The sequence below is a fragment of the Thermobia domestica genome, chromosome 9 (genome assembly GCF_964235325.1).
Source record: "Thermobia domestica chromosome 9, izTheDome1.hap1.1, whole genome shotgun sequence".
Taxonomy (NCBI): domain Eukaryota; kingdom Metazoa; phylum Arthropoda; class Insecta; order Zygentoma; family Lepismatidae; genus Thermobia; species Thermobia domestica.
The window spans coordinates 169983196-169999340 of record NC_137462.1 but is presented as its reverse complement, the minus strand read 5'-3'; the positions used below and the strand labels follow the sequence as shown (position 1 = coordinate 169999340).

The 16145-nt window shown below is 36.9% G+C and overlaps 1 protein-coding gene across 3 annotated transcripts in view; it reads left to right on the top strand.

Moving 5' to 3' along the window:
* Positions 1 to 16145, top strand: part of LOC145695197 (mitotic checkpoint serine/threonine-protein kinase BUB1-like) — a 186850-nt gene that overhangs the window by 89415 nt on the left and 81290 nt on the right. For all 3 annotated transcript variants that reach the window (XM_081772179.1, XM_081772180.1, XM_081772178.1), the window contains exon 11: positions 1181 to 1521. In XM_081772179.1, coding sequence (XP_081628305.1) covers positions 1181 to 1521 — 341 coding nt within the window. The remainder of the gene's footprint in view (positions 1 to 1180; positions 1522 to 16145) is intronic.

The following is a 16145-nucleotide window of genomic DNA, read 5'->3' as shown; positions in this document are numbered from 1 at the left end:
TCAGACAACGACTTCAAAGCCCACAATTTTTAATGAGTCGTTATGAGTGTGGGCAGTAAATGGCAAATGCTATTTCAGAAAAGCTCCGAGTTGCCAATTTTTTTTTTAAAGTCGTGTCCTTCTTCCTAAGCATCCCACCGTCAAATTCATTTATGGAAACAACAAATATGTGTTCTGCCCAGTTGATGAAAGCTGATTTTTTCGACAGCCTGAAGAAAAATCCAAACTTGAAAAAGATTATAAGTAGAGTTAAGTCAAGCGTGAAGTACGATTTTTTGATAAAAATTTAGATTACGTAAATCAATGTTTTAAAAGTAAGATATACCTAACTGTTCTTAGATCTACTATATTAACTCTTTGTATTTATACTTTTGTATTTCTTTCAGTCTAAAATCATTACTTTTTTTTTATTTGATGTCTGGCTCACTTTTTACCACTAGATCATATTTATCAAAACATTTCCCGTTAATACTCATTGAAACTCGTCAACTCGTCCCTATTTCGACTATTTTTATTTGGTAACCCTGACCACACTACACTTGTCAAAACCCACTCAGACTTACGTGACAATAGACAACCAGTCCTGCTTAGTCCACGTTAGTGGCGCCACAACGGCCGAAAGGTCAGCTATCCCCTGTACGCTAAATCTCATGTTAGGAGAGAAAAATGGTAAGGCGCTAAGGGATTATAGCCGGCGATGTCCTAATAGAGCGTATTGTATCGGGGGTTCGTGCGGGCTGGGCCGTGTTCTCACAACTTCTGACCAATCACGTACCACAGGGCTTGGTGGCTACATCATCGGATGATTAGTGCACACCAACTTTACTTATGATTAAACTCACTTATTTGCGCCGCATCACTATTTCCGACTGGCTATAATGGACGGATGAAAATCTACAAATGAATCCTCTCTCCCCTGAAAGCTGTCACTTTTACCTTCATCGTTCCACGGATTCGGCTCAGCAGATATTGCTATCAAGTGCAAGCCCCAGTGTGGCCAGCCATGTATCGGACCATAACAGCGGTTAAAAGAGTCGTTCGGGAGGGCCGACTCAATTGGCTAAAATCGACAATTTTTATCTCTTCTTCTGTAGTTATAGAATAATTGTTAGAATAGAAGAGAAAAAACCATATGTCCTTGTTAAATGTAAATAAATATTTTCCATTTCAATTTGTTTAGAGGTAGTAGAAGTGAAAAAACCGCCAATTCAACCTTTTGAGATCTATGAAGGGGATACTGCTTCTGGAACAACAGAAAGGCCTTACGAAACATCACAACAACAAGGGATATCAAGAAAATCTAATATTCAACCCATACGTATACTACAAGATATTGCAGCTGCGGAACCTGTTGTAAGTTCAGTGAACAGCGAAGATCCCGAGAGAGAGGCATCGGATAAGGAGAACAATGCACCTACAGGATATATGTTGCCCCAACAAAAACGTCCGCTGACAGGGATTCTTCAACCATCCTCAAATGTTCCATTTGTGCCTTTAGACGAACAGGAAAATCGTGTTTGGGTAAGTTTTATTGTTCTTTTGAAGTTTGAATTCTTCAGAATCTAGACTATGTTGTAGTGTGGACCTACAGTTTATCATGTGACTTGATCCCATGTGCAATCCCACTTATTTGATTTTTTAAATATTCACAATAAAGTAATATTTAAAACTAGCAACCCGCAGAGTCCTGCACAAGCGCAAGAAAATATGCTAATGTGTTTAATTCGCTCTAATTACAGTAGTTCTATTAGCTAGCTTATCTGATTATTTTTAAAAAGTCATCCTCTCCTATGCTCACCCCAAGGGGTGAGGATGAACTTGAACGTCATGAAAAGTGATACCGTTAAACTCAGCGACCTCGAAAACTATGAATTCAACACTGATGCCTGTCATTTTCGATTACTTTTAATATCTTGCCGCCTCTCTGGGGAGTGGTGTAGCCTTAAAGTTGAATTGGATTTGAACTGTCACATTCATCTTAGCCATCCAAAAAACTATGAAGTGAACTCTAATATTGGTCGTTTTCGATTATTTTTGAAATGCCCTTTGGGAAGAGTTTTTTAAATTTTTTTTTATTTGGGTAATCTAACATGAGAAAACGCATACAACAGAAAAACATTTCTTGCAAATACTTCGGGAAGTTTTTTTTATTATTAATGTAACCTAAAACATGAGAAAAGAAAATGCATACAGGAGAAAAAGTTTATTTGCAAATACTTTGGAAAAAGTTTCTCTTATTCGTTCGAGTAGGTTAAAAACATATGAAAGAATGCACACTCATTATGTAAACTAATATAATTTTTACATATACAAGGATAAATCAAAAAGTAAAGTGAAATTGCCTGTCAAACCCATAGTTTTGTGTGTAGCTAATTAATTCTTTTCCATGTTACAGGTAATCTGGTAATAGAAGTATGGCGGCTTGTACAACATTCTATGTCCACCCGTCTGGTGCTGAGAGCAACTCAAAGATGGCGCAACGACTCGAACATTACACCAAGGAGGACGTGCGCGGTGTCATTTGTTTTTTTTTTTTTGGGGGGGGGGGGGGCAAGGGAACAAAACCATGTGATATTCATCAAGAATTGGTGCAGGTCTACAGAGATAGTGTTATCTCGCTGAAACAAGTGTACGTGTGGTGTAACGCATTTGCAAGTGGTAGGAGTACTGGCAGAAGTGGCAGATCATCAACGTCCATCACCGACACGAATGTGGCTGTCGTCGATGCCATGATTCGTGAAGACAGAAGAGTTCGGTTCCAGGACATTGCCAATGAAATGAATATCTCTTATGGACGACCTGCACCAATTCTCCATGAATATCAATGGCACTCTATGTCCCTTGGTTCCTCTGGTCCCTTGGCCCAGAAAAAATTAATGACACCGCGCACTTCCTCCTTGGTGTAATGTTCCAGTCGTTGTGCCATCTTTGAGTTGCTCTCAGCACCAGACGGGTGGACATAGAATGTTGTACAAGCCGTCACACTTCTATTACCAGATTACCTGTAACATGGAAAAGAATTAATTAGCTACACACAATACTATGGGTTTGACAGACAATTTCACCTTACTTTTTGATTTATCCTTGTAAAATTTTATAAAATGCTTTTTACTAAACTCACTATAACCTTTAATTATGTGATAAATTCAAAATAAACAATACACCATGTGCATGGGTTTTCTCGGGGTTCTCCCGTTTCCTGCCACTTTATTCATTCCACCAATTCATTCATTTCTCATCATCACTGTCTCCTTTACCTAGCCGGCATAACCGTGGGACGTAAAATAGAAAGATTTTCAAAATAAACAATGTCAAAAATACTGCCTAGTGTAAACATTTAAGAAATTCGATCATAATTCAAGTGAAATTATGAAATATAAAAATGACATAACGGTTGATTAAGAATTAACAGAATGCATTTTCTCCAGACAGTAAATTAAATCCTACATGAAAAAATTACATGCCAGTATTGAGATAGTGTCCCCAATGGTTGAGTGCTTAAGCTCGTTGCCTTGTAATCAAGGGGTCCCGGGTTCGATTCTCGGGGACACAAGTGGTTTGGATCCCAAATTAAGCTGTAGGTCCCGTCCTTAGTACGTCATCATCCCATAGAAGGCAAACTACCATCGGTTCACCTTGCCCAGTGACCTTTGAGTCAAACACATACCTTAGGGCAGAACACCACCATCACTGAGAGAATTAGGTCATTTAAAATTACGTTGTAACTTGTAACACCTAAACTGCTACTCTACAAGAACTGGTGCGTTTGCAAAATTACGGCTTGTTTCCTTATTTGAGACATAAGTTTGTTCGGGGGTGGGGTCAAATTATTTAGAGCACAGGGGCGCACAATATATAAATACAGGCCTGGCCGTAAGTCCAAACAGCCTGTTTTCGGAATCCAATTCAATTTGAAACGCTTGGTTCACCACTAGGGCTTGTGAATATCATTTTATTTATTAGTTGTGGTGAAAAGTCATTTTCATTATTGCCTGAGTCATGTTTGAATCCTAAGCTACTTAAGCTCTGATTTTTTATTATTTATCTAGATATTTATTTATTTATTGGGTTTGTAGTATTTTACTTTTTAAGTTTGTATCATCATTTAAACTGAGCTTCTATGATGGATTAACCCGAAAACCAGGTGTATGAAAATTGAATGTCTGTCATGCGACTATTACGTCACTACGGTAGTATGCAAGTATTAATATACTTTGAGGGAAATGTGTTAATTCTTATATATGTTGTTTGTTTACAGACACTTTTTCTGAACATTGAGAAAGACATCCGGTTTAACTACACAACCCTACATTTTAAAATGAAGTTTCTGATGACTTAAATTTTTCTTCTGTTTTTATATAATTTGAGGATGCAGATTACGAAAATGAACTTCGTTTTACGCTAACACATCAAGTCTCTTCAGAAAAAGCGCCAAAACACAGGAAAATTATGAAATTTGTATATTTTTAAAAATATATATAGAAAATTTCAAACTCGAGATAAACAGAATGTTAGGGTGATATGAAATCGGAAATTTGCGCCGATTTCCAAAATATAATCGCTTTTTCTGTAGCACATTTATTTTTTTAATCTATAGCTAAAATAGACATTTAAGTGTTGAAATCTACATACATATATTTATTGTATAAACAAAAATGAAAATTGCTACATATCAATACTTCAGTTTTACCCATGGTTATTTATATTTTTATGTTAAAATCTAAACATATTTCTGCAATGCGCTAATTGCCATTGGTGTTTTTTGTAGTATTTATAGTAGCAGTAGTAATACTTATATACGTACTATACCAAATACGTTAAAACACTTGGTTATTACTATCGTAGCAAATATACATGTAACAGATGCATAAATAAAAGTAGTTCATTGGTTTGTAACACCTACAGAAGTAATAACAATGGCTAGTCAAATATACATATGAAACAGAAATCAATACATGAAGCTAGTTCAGAAACAAAAGAATGCACAACTTCACTTCATTTTCAGAAGCCAACAAAAATCAGCAAGCATGTTAATATTCCACCTTCCCTTATATCTTTTCTCCATGTGTTCAATTGTCTGGTGGAATCTCTCCCCATGTTCCTCATTGAACTGTCCCAAGTTATTAGGAAGTAACCCAAGTGATTATGCAGAAAGTGTAGCTTCACACTCATGTTCATTGGAATCGTCGGAAGTGTAGTAACATATCACTAACCAATTCTTCGTAGTTCTCAGCCTTGTGGTTACCGAAGAAGTTATTGTCTACATTCTTAATATTTGCCCACGCAAGCAGTCCAACTTCACCAATCATATTCTCAAAACCTGAATCATCATTAACTTCCGTATCTGTGGCACTGTAAGTATTCTTTCCTTCAGTTTGTTCTATGTTAGATTTGGAAACTTCTCGGTAATGTTTGAAGCATGTCCCATTTTTGTCCAAAACCTTCACAAATTATTTCATAACCCCCTAATTTTATGCGTAAAGACGGTAGTAAGACACTAGAAGGTTTCACTAACGGTACATGGAGGACATTTTTCTCATCAGGGACGAATGTAGTTCTGATCGACCACAGTTATTACTCCCAGTGAAGAGATTTTGCCCTGCTGTCCCATTCACATAAGAAGTAAGGTACCTTGATGTAACGAGTCTGTAGCCCAAGCAATAGACCAATAACCCTGAAATCACCACACAAAAGCCCTTTGTGTTCACCATGTTTCACATTCTCCAACAATCACTGCATACTCGCATAGTTTTCCTTCATTACTACCGAATGTGCCATAGATGAAAATGTGTTTCCCTTGTGAAGAAGAACTCCTGTTAGATTTGTTTTACTGGAACCTATGAACAATCTCCAGTCAGCAGCATTGTGGTGCAAACCTTTTAAATTCAGAACAGTTTTTAACTCACTGGAACGAAATTGTTTTGAAGTTACAAGACCCCAATGATGGACACAAGAAGTCTCAGAATCATACTGCTGATATGTCAATTAACGAATATATAAGTGAGTCTGTTTATTATTTATTAAATTAGCATCACTTCGTATGCTTAACAATTAAAACCGTGGTCTTCGTCGTGGTTAGAATTTTGGGAATATAACCATAACATTTACGTTTGTTTTATCCCTCGCTACACAGTTTACGCCTCTCTCTCTCTCTCTCGTATCTATCCCAGCTCTGCCACGGCGAAGAACGATTTCTTCCAATACCTACATTTTTGTTACATTCGAAGCTGGGAGGACGGCAAACAAAAATATAAGTACCTTAAAATGGAAATATGTGAAAATGACTGAACTAGGCACAAATAACGATAAATTAAAATTAACTTGAGGATCAAATCACAAAGCCTAACTAAAATGTGTAAAGAATATAATGAAACAGTATAATTTATACCACATTAAAAAAAATAACATCAAAAGATTACAAACAGACAAATAAACATTTACTTCATATATTTACGGTGGCTTTTACGTCATCGAGGTGGCAACGCGGTCAATAAATTTTCATTTACTCAGTAATTTTCGATCGGTCAACTCTTTCAGGAACGCCGTGGTTCTGGTGACGAGTCCCAATTGGATGCAAAGGTCCACAAGAGGCTTCATAATAGGGATTTGTACTGGTCCACGTTAATACACTCACAGCTGCACAATAATTATCCCAAGATTTCAACTGGCGCACAGTTTCCTAACACATGCGAGTGTAAGCTAGTATCCTGGTATACGAGAAATAGTATGTACAACACGACGCGTAATACTTCAGCAATCACAACATTACGAACAAAAAAAAAAAAAAAAAAAAAAAAAAAAAGTTCACTCTCATGAACACTGAGTTCCCTTTTATACTTGGGATTTGATCACTTGATTTTTGATCAATAGTCTAGTCTTTGATGCTCAACCCGTTCAGGGGAGCGCATATAAAGCAACGGCGCGAATCAACTTAGAATGGCACGCCCGACTTGTAATCAAGGGTGGCCTACCGACTGGAGATTCCCTTAGCTAATCGTGGCTCTTTTAGGTACAGTTTAACGTGGGTGGAAGGTAAGAGTCCCAAAAATCAAATATAGAGAGGATCATTGTCCAATCAACTCTCTCAACTACAACAGTGCGTGGGTGACGGGTAAGAGTCCCGAAAATCAGACACTAAGGGCGGGGAGATTTGCTTAGTGGTTTTCAAATCCCCTGGGTTTTCTCATTTAGGTTTTTAAAGTTGGAGAGATTTGGCTTGTGTGTGTCAAGAAACCCCGAGGTTTTTGCCCCCTTAGTTTTGGTTTAAAAAAAAAACAAAAAAAAAACTGGTTTTTCGTCTGGAGAGTTAAATATCTCTGGGTTTTTAAAAATGGAGATATTTGGTCTACAGTGAAAAAACCCAAGGTTTAAATACCTAGCACTTTATTGGGGGAAATTTTTCCTACTGGTAGGAGTGTTTTTTCAGACGAGAATAATTTCCTGTAATCAATCTGGACGAAATAGACCACATCGATTACGTGGGTGATGTTATTGAGAGCCAGCCACACCAAAGAAATTACACAATACGTGGCAGAGTAGATCCATTGGCAGTCTATAGTAATGAAGAATTTGAAGATCGTTTTGGCTATACCAAAGAAACTTTCCGAGCTTTAATGCATTTGATTGAAGAAGATCTACACAAACCAGTACGTAAGCATGACTGCTCCGTAGATTTACAGGTATTGATTACATTACGCATTCTCCGCACAGGCACCTTTCAACGAGTTGGTGATGTTTTGGTAAATGTGCATCGCACAATTGCAGGAAAAATATTTCACAGTGTAGTTGGAGTTATAGCTAGAAGGCCTCAGTAATGCCTGCAGGAACAGAAGTGCCTGCAATGAAACTGAAGTTCTATGAGGACTCACAATTCCCTGGTGCAATTGGAGCAATTGATTGCACGCATATTCCAGTTCTGTCACCCTCTGGTCCAACTGCAGAGTTGTATAGAAACAGGAAAGGGGTACATAATATCAATACACAGCTAATTTGTGATTCTAATATGAAAATATTAAATATCGTTGCACGTTAGCCTGGCTCCACCCATGATTCAACAGTTTGGAGGAACTGTTCTCTGAGAGTCATAGCCGAAGAAAGAAACCTTCCTGGATTATTAATAGCTGACGGTGGTTATGCTTGTACAAGCTACATGTTAACGCCTATTCCAAATCCTAAAAGCTTTGCAGAAAAAAGATATAACCATGCTCACAGGAAAGCAAGACGCTGGGTTCTATTTGATTAGACAGACAGGGAAAATTATACTTTTCAGCCACATGTACAGCAAGTCGGTGGATTTCAAGAAAAACCCTGGGTATTTCACCCCACGGTTGATAATGAGCAAATCTCTTCACTGAAAACCCCAGGTTTTCGCAAAAATACCCCGGGAGCAAATACCTAGTGTTTTACTAAAAACCAGAGGTTATTTTCCCCACAACAAATCTCCCCGCCCTAAGAAACAGTCACCAGAAATGCTGCGATCACGTGTTCAGTTCCTCTGTCGTATAACCATATACGGCCGTAGAATCGAAGCTAGGCTTACTAACACAGACGCATAACATACCAAACTGATGAGAAAATCTTCGAGATTGAACCTTCATATACGAGGCTTGGTTAATAAAGTTCAAAATTAACAATGTCTTTTCCAATCTCTTCCAAATTTAATAAAATGAGCCTGGGGTCGGTGACATCCTATTGGTACCCGAACAAGTGACCGAACAAATTGATCCAATTTATGAAGAGGACCGTGGCCGTTAGAGGGTTAATAGTCAATATTAGTGTCACTGGGAAATCACTCTATTGTGGAACACCCTGTATACAAATTCAAGTCACTGGAAGTTCACTATGGGAATCAGTATATTGGGACGTCACTGTATCTGGTACATCACACTTCACTTGTTAACTATAAGGCTATTCAATCTGTATGACGATAAGCCACCTTTCGTTTTTGTGAAGACACCTGTTATATTTATAATGCCACCTTTAACCCACCATTAGTAAAATGTTCATTATTATTTCATTTATTTATATATGCAGTTTATAGTTCCTTTTCTTTCTTTTATTTATTTATTTGCAAATATCGGTTTCTCACCATGAATGTGTGTTTCATTTGACTTTCCAATCTTTTTCACTAAACGTATAATATAACATATTTGGAATCATAGTAGACACATTAGACCAAATGGATATACAGATAGACATTAACACACAAAACATTTAATTATTAAACAATAATGGAAAATGTTCATATCGATTTCGGAAGTGTTGCCTAACGACGGTGTAAACGGTAAGGCCGAAATTCCTAATATGCGTATCTGGTGTAGTGTAATGTGTGTATATGCACCTTTTTACAACAAAACTTAATCAATACTCAAACCTATTCAAAATATTTTATAATATTCAACTACCAACTACTAAACATCTAATGTAACATCAAAATTATGTAAACTAATATATATACATTCATACAGATGAAAACGTTAATAAAGGAAAACAATTTTCAAAACGAAAATTTCGTAAAATAATTATAGCGTTTATCACATACTGATTATTTAAAATACTATATTGCAACTTATGAAATATCAAAAATACTAAAGAAATATAAAATCATTTAAAATCCCAAGTTTCAATAATCATGTTGCTCAAACGACAGAATGGAAGATTCATTGAAATATTTCAAATAAATTTGGAATCACATGTCAACTTCACAAAGTAATTTCTCTCAACTTGCTCTTATTTAAAGCAATATATCAGAAACTTACTTTTTTTAACGGTGGTACTCACAAACATGAATTTACATCCTTACCAAATCAGCAATATCAACTAAAACAGGTACATAGGCACCAACACTAGTGCACGGATCTTTACAACATTAGCGAACACACGATGTTTGGCTGATACAATTATTACTTAATCTTATCTTCAACAAAACTCCTCATTGGCAATGGCAACATAAAACTTTACTAACACATTTATGGGCATTAATTGCAAACGAATAATACAAGAGGGATATACGATCCACCTCCAAAAATATTGAACATGCACAACAAACACTTCCTACTCATCTAGCATTCACAAGCTAGGCATTCGAGAAGCAAGAAGGAGTGAGCTTCATGTGTGAGCCACCCTCTATTGGCCTTTGGCATCATGTTAAATACGCATGCATCATAGCAAGAAAGTTATACGAAGATGCCGCTCTATGACAGCCTTTTGGCATCTAAAAATAGTCTTAAATCAGTTGTAATGCGCAATGCCACTTCGGTTGAATTCAAACGTATACAACTTAAAAATACTTTATACACAATCATTTTCTTGGCTTGATGAACATTATCGATCTCCACGTGCCTAATTAATTTCTGCCTGATTTCCTCAACATACCATGAGCAATGGGACCTACCCGTTATTAGATTACATAACTAATCAAAAAAATTCTTACGTCTCTTTCTTCTTTTTTAATATGAAAATTCTCAAATTCAGTTTAAATTTCGTTACATAGTATTGCTATTGTGTAAGTTTATTGGCAAGTGCTAGTTTAAAACAATATTTTCTCTCCTTTTAAACTAATGCATATAAAAACAGTTAAACACCAAAGTAATTCATTAGTTACGACTATTTTATTCATATGAATTATGTAGCGAAAGTTTCAACTAGTACATTTTATGTATTGAAGTAAATAGAAATTTTATTAAAGTGAATTAACTCAATTTTTCCACGTGTATGAATATTTACCACAAAACGAAACAAAATTAGGTATTCTCTCCTTTATGAGAGTGGTTGAGCAATAGATTAACTCATGAAAAATTATGAAAACGAAACTTTTTTCTAATATGCTTTCCGCACTTAAATTACTATCTTCATTTCAAAAATACATTATTCGAGAAAATGATTAAAATGCATGAATATAATATGTAAATGTATGTTTATATATAATATACGAACAAAACTTAAATACTAAACTTGCAAAATTTATTTTGAAATTGGAAAAATTCAAAACTACGTGAAAATCTTCATATATGCGAGGGCTATCCAGAAAGTAGATTACGTTTTCGTCTGTGTCCGCTAGGGGCGGGGCTAGCGCGGCCATCTTGGGGTCAGAGCGTTGCGCAGCTCAGTCGACATCTAGCCGTGCTAGTGAGAGGTTCGTGCTGTGCTCCGTTAAGATACTGTGACGGTTTGAAATGTCTGCGTTAATTGAAAATCCCGCGAGCTGCGAGGTGCGTGCAGTAATAAGGTTTCTGACAGCAAAAAACTGTAAACCGATAGAAATCTATCGGCAGCTGTGTGAAGTGTATGGGGACAACATTATCACTGAAGGTGGAGTGCGACAGTGGGTCATAAGATTTAAAAATGGCCGAACCAATGTTCACGACGAAGATCGAAGTGGGAGACCCAGCAAAGTGACTGCCGAACTTGTCGAAAAAGTCGATGTTAAAATCCGTGAAAATCGAAAGTTCACAATAACGGAACTTTCTTTGAGTTTTCCACAAATTTCGCGAAGTTTGTTGCACGAAATCATCAGCGAAAAGCTTGGTTACCACAAGTTTTGTGCAAGATGGATTCCAAAAATCTTGACAGAGGACCACAAAAATCAGCGAATGGCTGCAGCGTTGCACTTTTTGGACGCCTACAATAAGGATGGTGACTCTTTACTCGATCGCATCGTTACTTGTGACGAAACATGGGTGAAACACATGAACTGTGAAACGAAATTGCAATCAATGCAGTGGGGGCACACAGGTTCTCCCCAAAAACCCAAGAAATGCATGCAAACAATGTCGGCAAGGAAGATGATGGCGACTGTTTTTTGGGACAGAAAAGGTGTGATTTTGGTGGACTTCCTGGAAAGAGGCACTACAATAAACGCTCAAAGCTATTGCCAAACTCTGCAAAACCTCAGAAGAGCAATTCAAAACAAGCGCAGAGGAATGTTGAGCTCTAAGATCTTGTTGATTCACGACAACGCCCGGCCCCACACGGCAAATGTCACGCGTGAAGTTCTTGAATCTTTTCAGTGGGAGTTGTTTCCTCATCCGCCGTACAGTCCCGACCTGGCACCGAGCGACTTCCACCTATTCCCAGCAATGAAGAAGTGGTTGGCTATGCAGCGTTTTGATGACGACGAACAGCTGCAAGAAGAGGTAACGAAGTGGTTGAAGTCGCAGGCGGCCGAATTTTTCGACGAAGGAATTTCCAAGCTCGTACATCGCTACGATAAATGCCTTAATTTGAATGGTGACTATGTCGAAAAGTAGTATTTGTGTGTGGCTTTCATCTGTATATAATAAAATTTGTTTCCTATAATTTGTTGATTTCTTATTCCAAAACGTAATCTACTTTCTGGATAGCCCTCGTACTATTTGGCATTACTATGTATCATATCATTATACGCAAAATGGTTAAAATATTTATATATTTGCATTACATAACACAATTAATAGGCCTTTAAACATTTTAATGCGAATAAATGAGTTAAGCGGCAATTAAGCCTGCGAAGCGCCACCCTGTGCGTCACTAGTTGACAACACAGGTCGTAAGTCATTCATAAAAAAAAATGTAGGTTGATGAATTGGTCCCGAAAACCAACGGGCGCAAACTTACAATCTCCTACAGCTGAAGTGTGCAAGGTTGCTAAATTCCTTGACGATTCAGATGAATCGCTTCTACACTAAAATCTTATATATATACCACCAAAACTAAATGCTTTACACATTCCAGTTATGACACAGCCGAGTAAATTTCCCAACCCCAATTGGGCTGTCAACATTCAGGCCTTTAGGAGGCATTTTAAGAAAATAAATATAAATGAAGAGGACGACAAGAATTATGCCCTGGGGAGGAATTTTAATGTCACAGCCCCGCATTTCAATTCATCAATCATTTAACTATTAATATTACTCAAGGCCCTCTCATACCTACAAAATTGGTAGGTTTACAAATGTAACCTTTTAAAGAGCAGTAGCCAATATAAACATGTGGCTTAACTAGCAAATGCACTTATTATTATCGGTACAAAGTCACATCCGAGAATATTTGTCATAATCAGGGTACGAATAACCATGTTAAACTATTTATTAAATAATAATGATATTCGGGGCCTGTTTTTTTTCACATAATACAACTAATATGTTTTCACAACATAATTTTAATTATACATAACACTGGCCGATATAACACACTACCTAACATAAGCACTTAATACTATCGATACATTATTGTATCCGGTGTTCATCGTAGAAGTGGGGTACCGTGGAATTATCAATTGATTTATTCTTCCTTTGACAAATCCAATTGATAACACCCAGTACAAAAGAAAAGAAAAAGAATTTTCAAAATCCAAAAGAAGTAATGTTTTTCTATCTTCTCTCAAACCAAATCAGAATGAAATATTACATTGAAATCTGAAATCTAAACGTCAATTTTGCTACTATACTTTTCCTTAAATATGCCAAATATTAAAGGTCTAAACAAAATTTGGAATGTGTAGTTAATTGCCGAATCTACACATTAGCTGGAACCCAACCAGACGCTACCCTGGATTCATCACTTTAATTTGGCGAGGAAAGTAGTGATGTTCCTAGGTGATGAGTTATATTATAACTTTTAACTCTTCTTAACTTATAATATCGCTATCTCTGAACTCAATTAACTTCAGGTCTCATTATAATCGTAACGAATACATGTTGACTTGTCATAGTAGACATCATATATGTATAAATTCGCAAACAGATTTATCAAATCCAACATTATTGTCAATTACTTTCGATATTATACTAAATTATATTTAATTTACAATATTTTCGACGCCGAATTAATCTTACATTAGAAATTTAATATACTTTTACCACTATTCAATGACAACGTCAGATGAAAAGATCTATTAACTGAGGAGCACATTTTTTTCTCTCCTTTTTTTAACTCAAAATTCAAGTTTCATAATTAATTGTAGTTATTACTAGTACTTCTCTAATTAGGTTTGTAAATGTCTCTAATTGCCTCTTATTTCTCTAAATGCATGATTGTCTGGGGGTAGCTAAATGTTCATACCAACATAAAGGAGAACGAATAAAAACTCAAAACAAGATTATGTAATGAAATTTTATTATGAAGTCTGGTTCCAAAACTGGAAACACCTGAAATGAAACAAAGTATACAGAACATGAACATCCTAACAAGAATTCGATACAGAAGTTCCGTATCCAAAACGGGATAACCATACTTTTCAAAAGTGGTGGGGCATTATGAAAATTTCAAAATCCGAATTCGCGTTCTAAGTTTAATTACCTGTTCAAAATTTCCAATGCTGTCCTTCCTCAGCCTTCCACGTTCATCTGTCATCTCCAAAAGCTGTAAAGAAACCATAAAACATGACATTTAAATTGACATACCTGATTTATGAATAAACGTCGATGGTAACTCGTGCTGGCGTCCCGGCGACGATGGGCATACTCTTTCAAGCTGAAAAGCAAATGCCTAACTTTCGGAATTCGAAAGGAATAATCAAATAAATGAATAATGATCCCTTTTTCATTCTCTCTAAAAGCCAAAAAAGTCAAATTCGGTATTTTTTTCCTCGTCTCTTCCGGGATTTAGTCCAAGTTCGGGCGAAATTCTAACTTTGATTGCGCTAAAAATTTTAACTTTCCACCGATGCAGGTTACACTTGTACGTATGCACTTTGACGCGTTCGCGTGTACTTTTCCAATTTTTTCTGATTTGCGGAACTTTTCTCCTTTCTACAACACATCTTCCAGATTTCCACACAATGACACGCCTTCGTTTACAACGATTGGATTTACGATGCATTACAATACCTTGCACAAATTGCTCTTCGCGTTTACGTTTCTTAAAATTCCTCTGAGTCGATGTTCTCCTGTTCCGCATATTCGATTCGAAATAAACTCGCCTACGGCTTGACTTTGATCTGCATCTAGTTCGTCCCGAATTACGCTTGCTATGGCACTGTTCTTTTACTCTTGGTTTACTTTCTAACATATGTCTGATGTTTGCTCGCTTGCATTGCGCGTACACTCTAAGATTAGGTCGACGAATATTATTGTCACCATGAGCGATCAGCTGTTTCGCCTTCCAGTTACTTGCACAATCAAATTTTCCCCTTTTACACATTCGCGATGGCGGGACACTAGCTTTAAAACTTGCATACGCGAAGGAATTCTAATTTACTACGCTCATGACCCAATTGTCTATCGCTATTTTTACGTCTATGGACCTTGATCTTGCTAGCTATGCGTCGTGGCATCCCTTTATTTCGAACTGCTATGCTGTGGAAAATCGGTTGACCTTTTCGAACTATTTTGTTTTCCCTTTTGGCTTTATCCTTGCATTTTAATTTCTCCGCTAGCGTATGCTTACTTTTCAATCTACATTCATTGACGATAACATTATTTTCTTGCCTGGTCACGGGTAATAGTCCTGACCAATTAATCACGCAAGAACTATTGACTACATAAAACACAATTCTCTTTGCAGACCTACATTTTAAGCTTTTCACTTGAAGTCGTTGACATGCGCCACTATGTTCAAAATCGATACGTACAGAATCGAATTGCAATATAAAGACGTAACTCGTATTAAATGACACGTACGGTACTACAGACGCATATGTAGTCGTGAAATCGCGCAAAACAGTTTGCTTGCGAAACAAAAGTAACAGCATTAAATCCTCAATATCGTACAAACTCAACTCTCAAACCTCCCTTGGCTTCTCCGAGAGGAGGGGTACGCGCTACCACTACGCTACCATTCATTTCATACGATTCATCGGCATCCCTCGCCGGCGTTACAACTACATTTAAAACCTGTCTGTCTACAGGTACTCGCATCGATCCTTGTTTAGTTACTGTCTCCGTATTACCTATTTCTTTTCTCTGGACATTAACATCCTCCTGTTTTGTTCTGTGTGTATTTATTATCGACTTTCCAGCAAGCGTTTCACACGACACATTAAATTCCTGTTCGAACCTACAAAGCGATTCATCCGCCACTACGCAAAGTTGTTCACCAAAATCATAGTCAATAGTCTCACTAACGTGGTTTTTTCTAACAACTATTTACGGTGTAAACAAACAAATATCTTCAAGTACGACATGACTATCACATGACTCAAAATTTTCTTCCGCAACCTGGGCTTG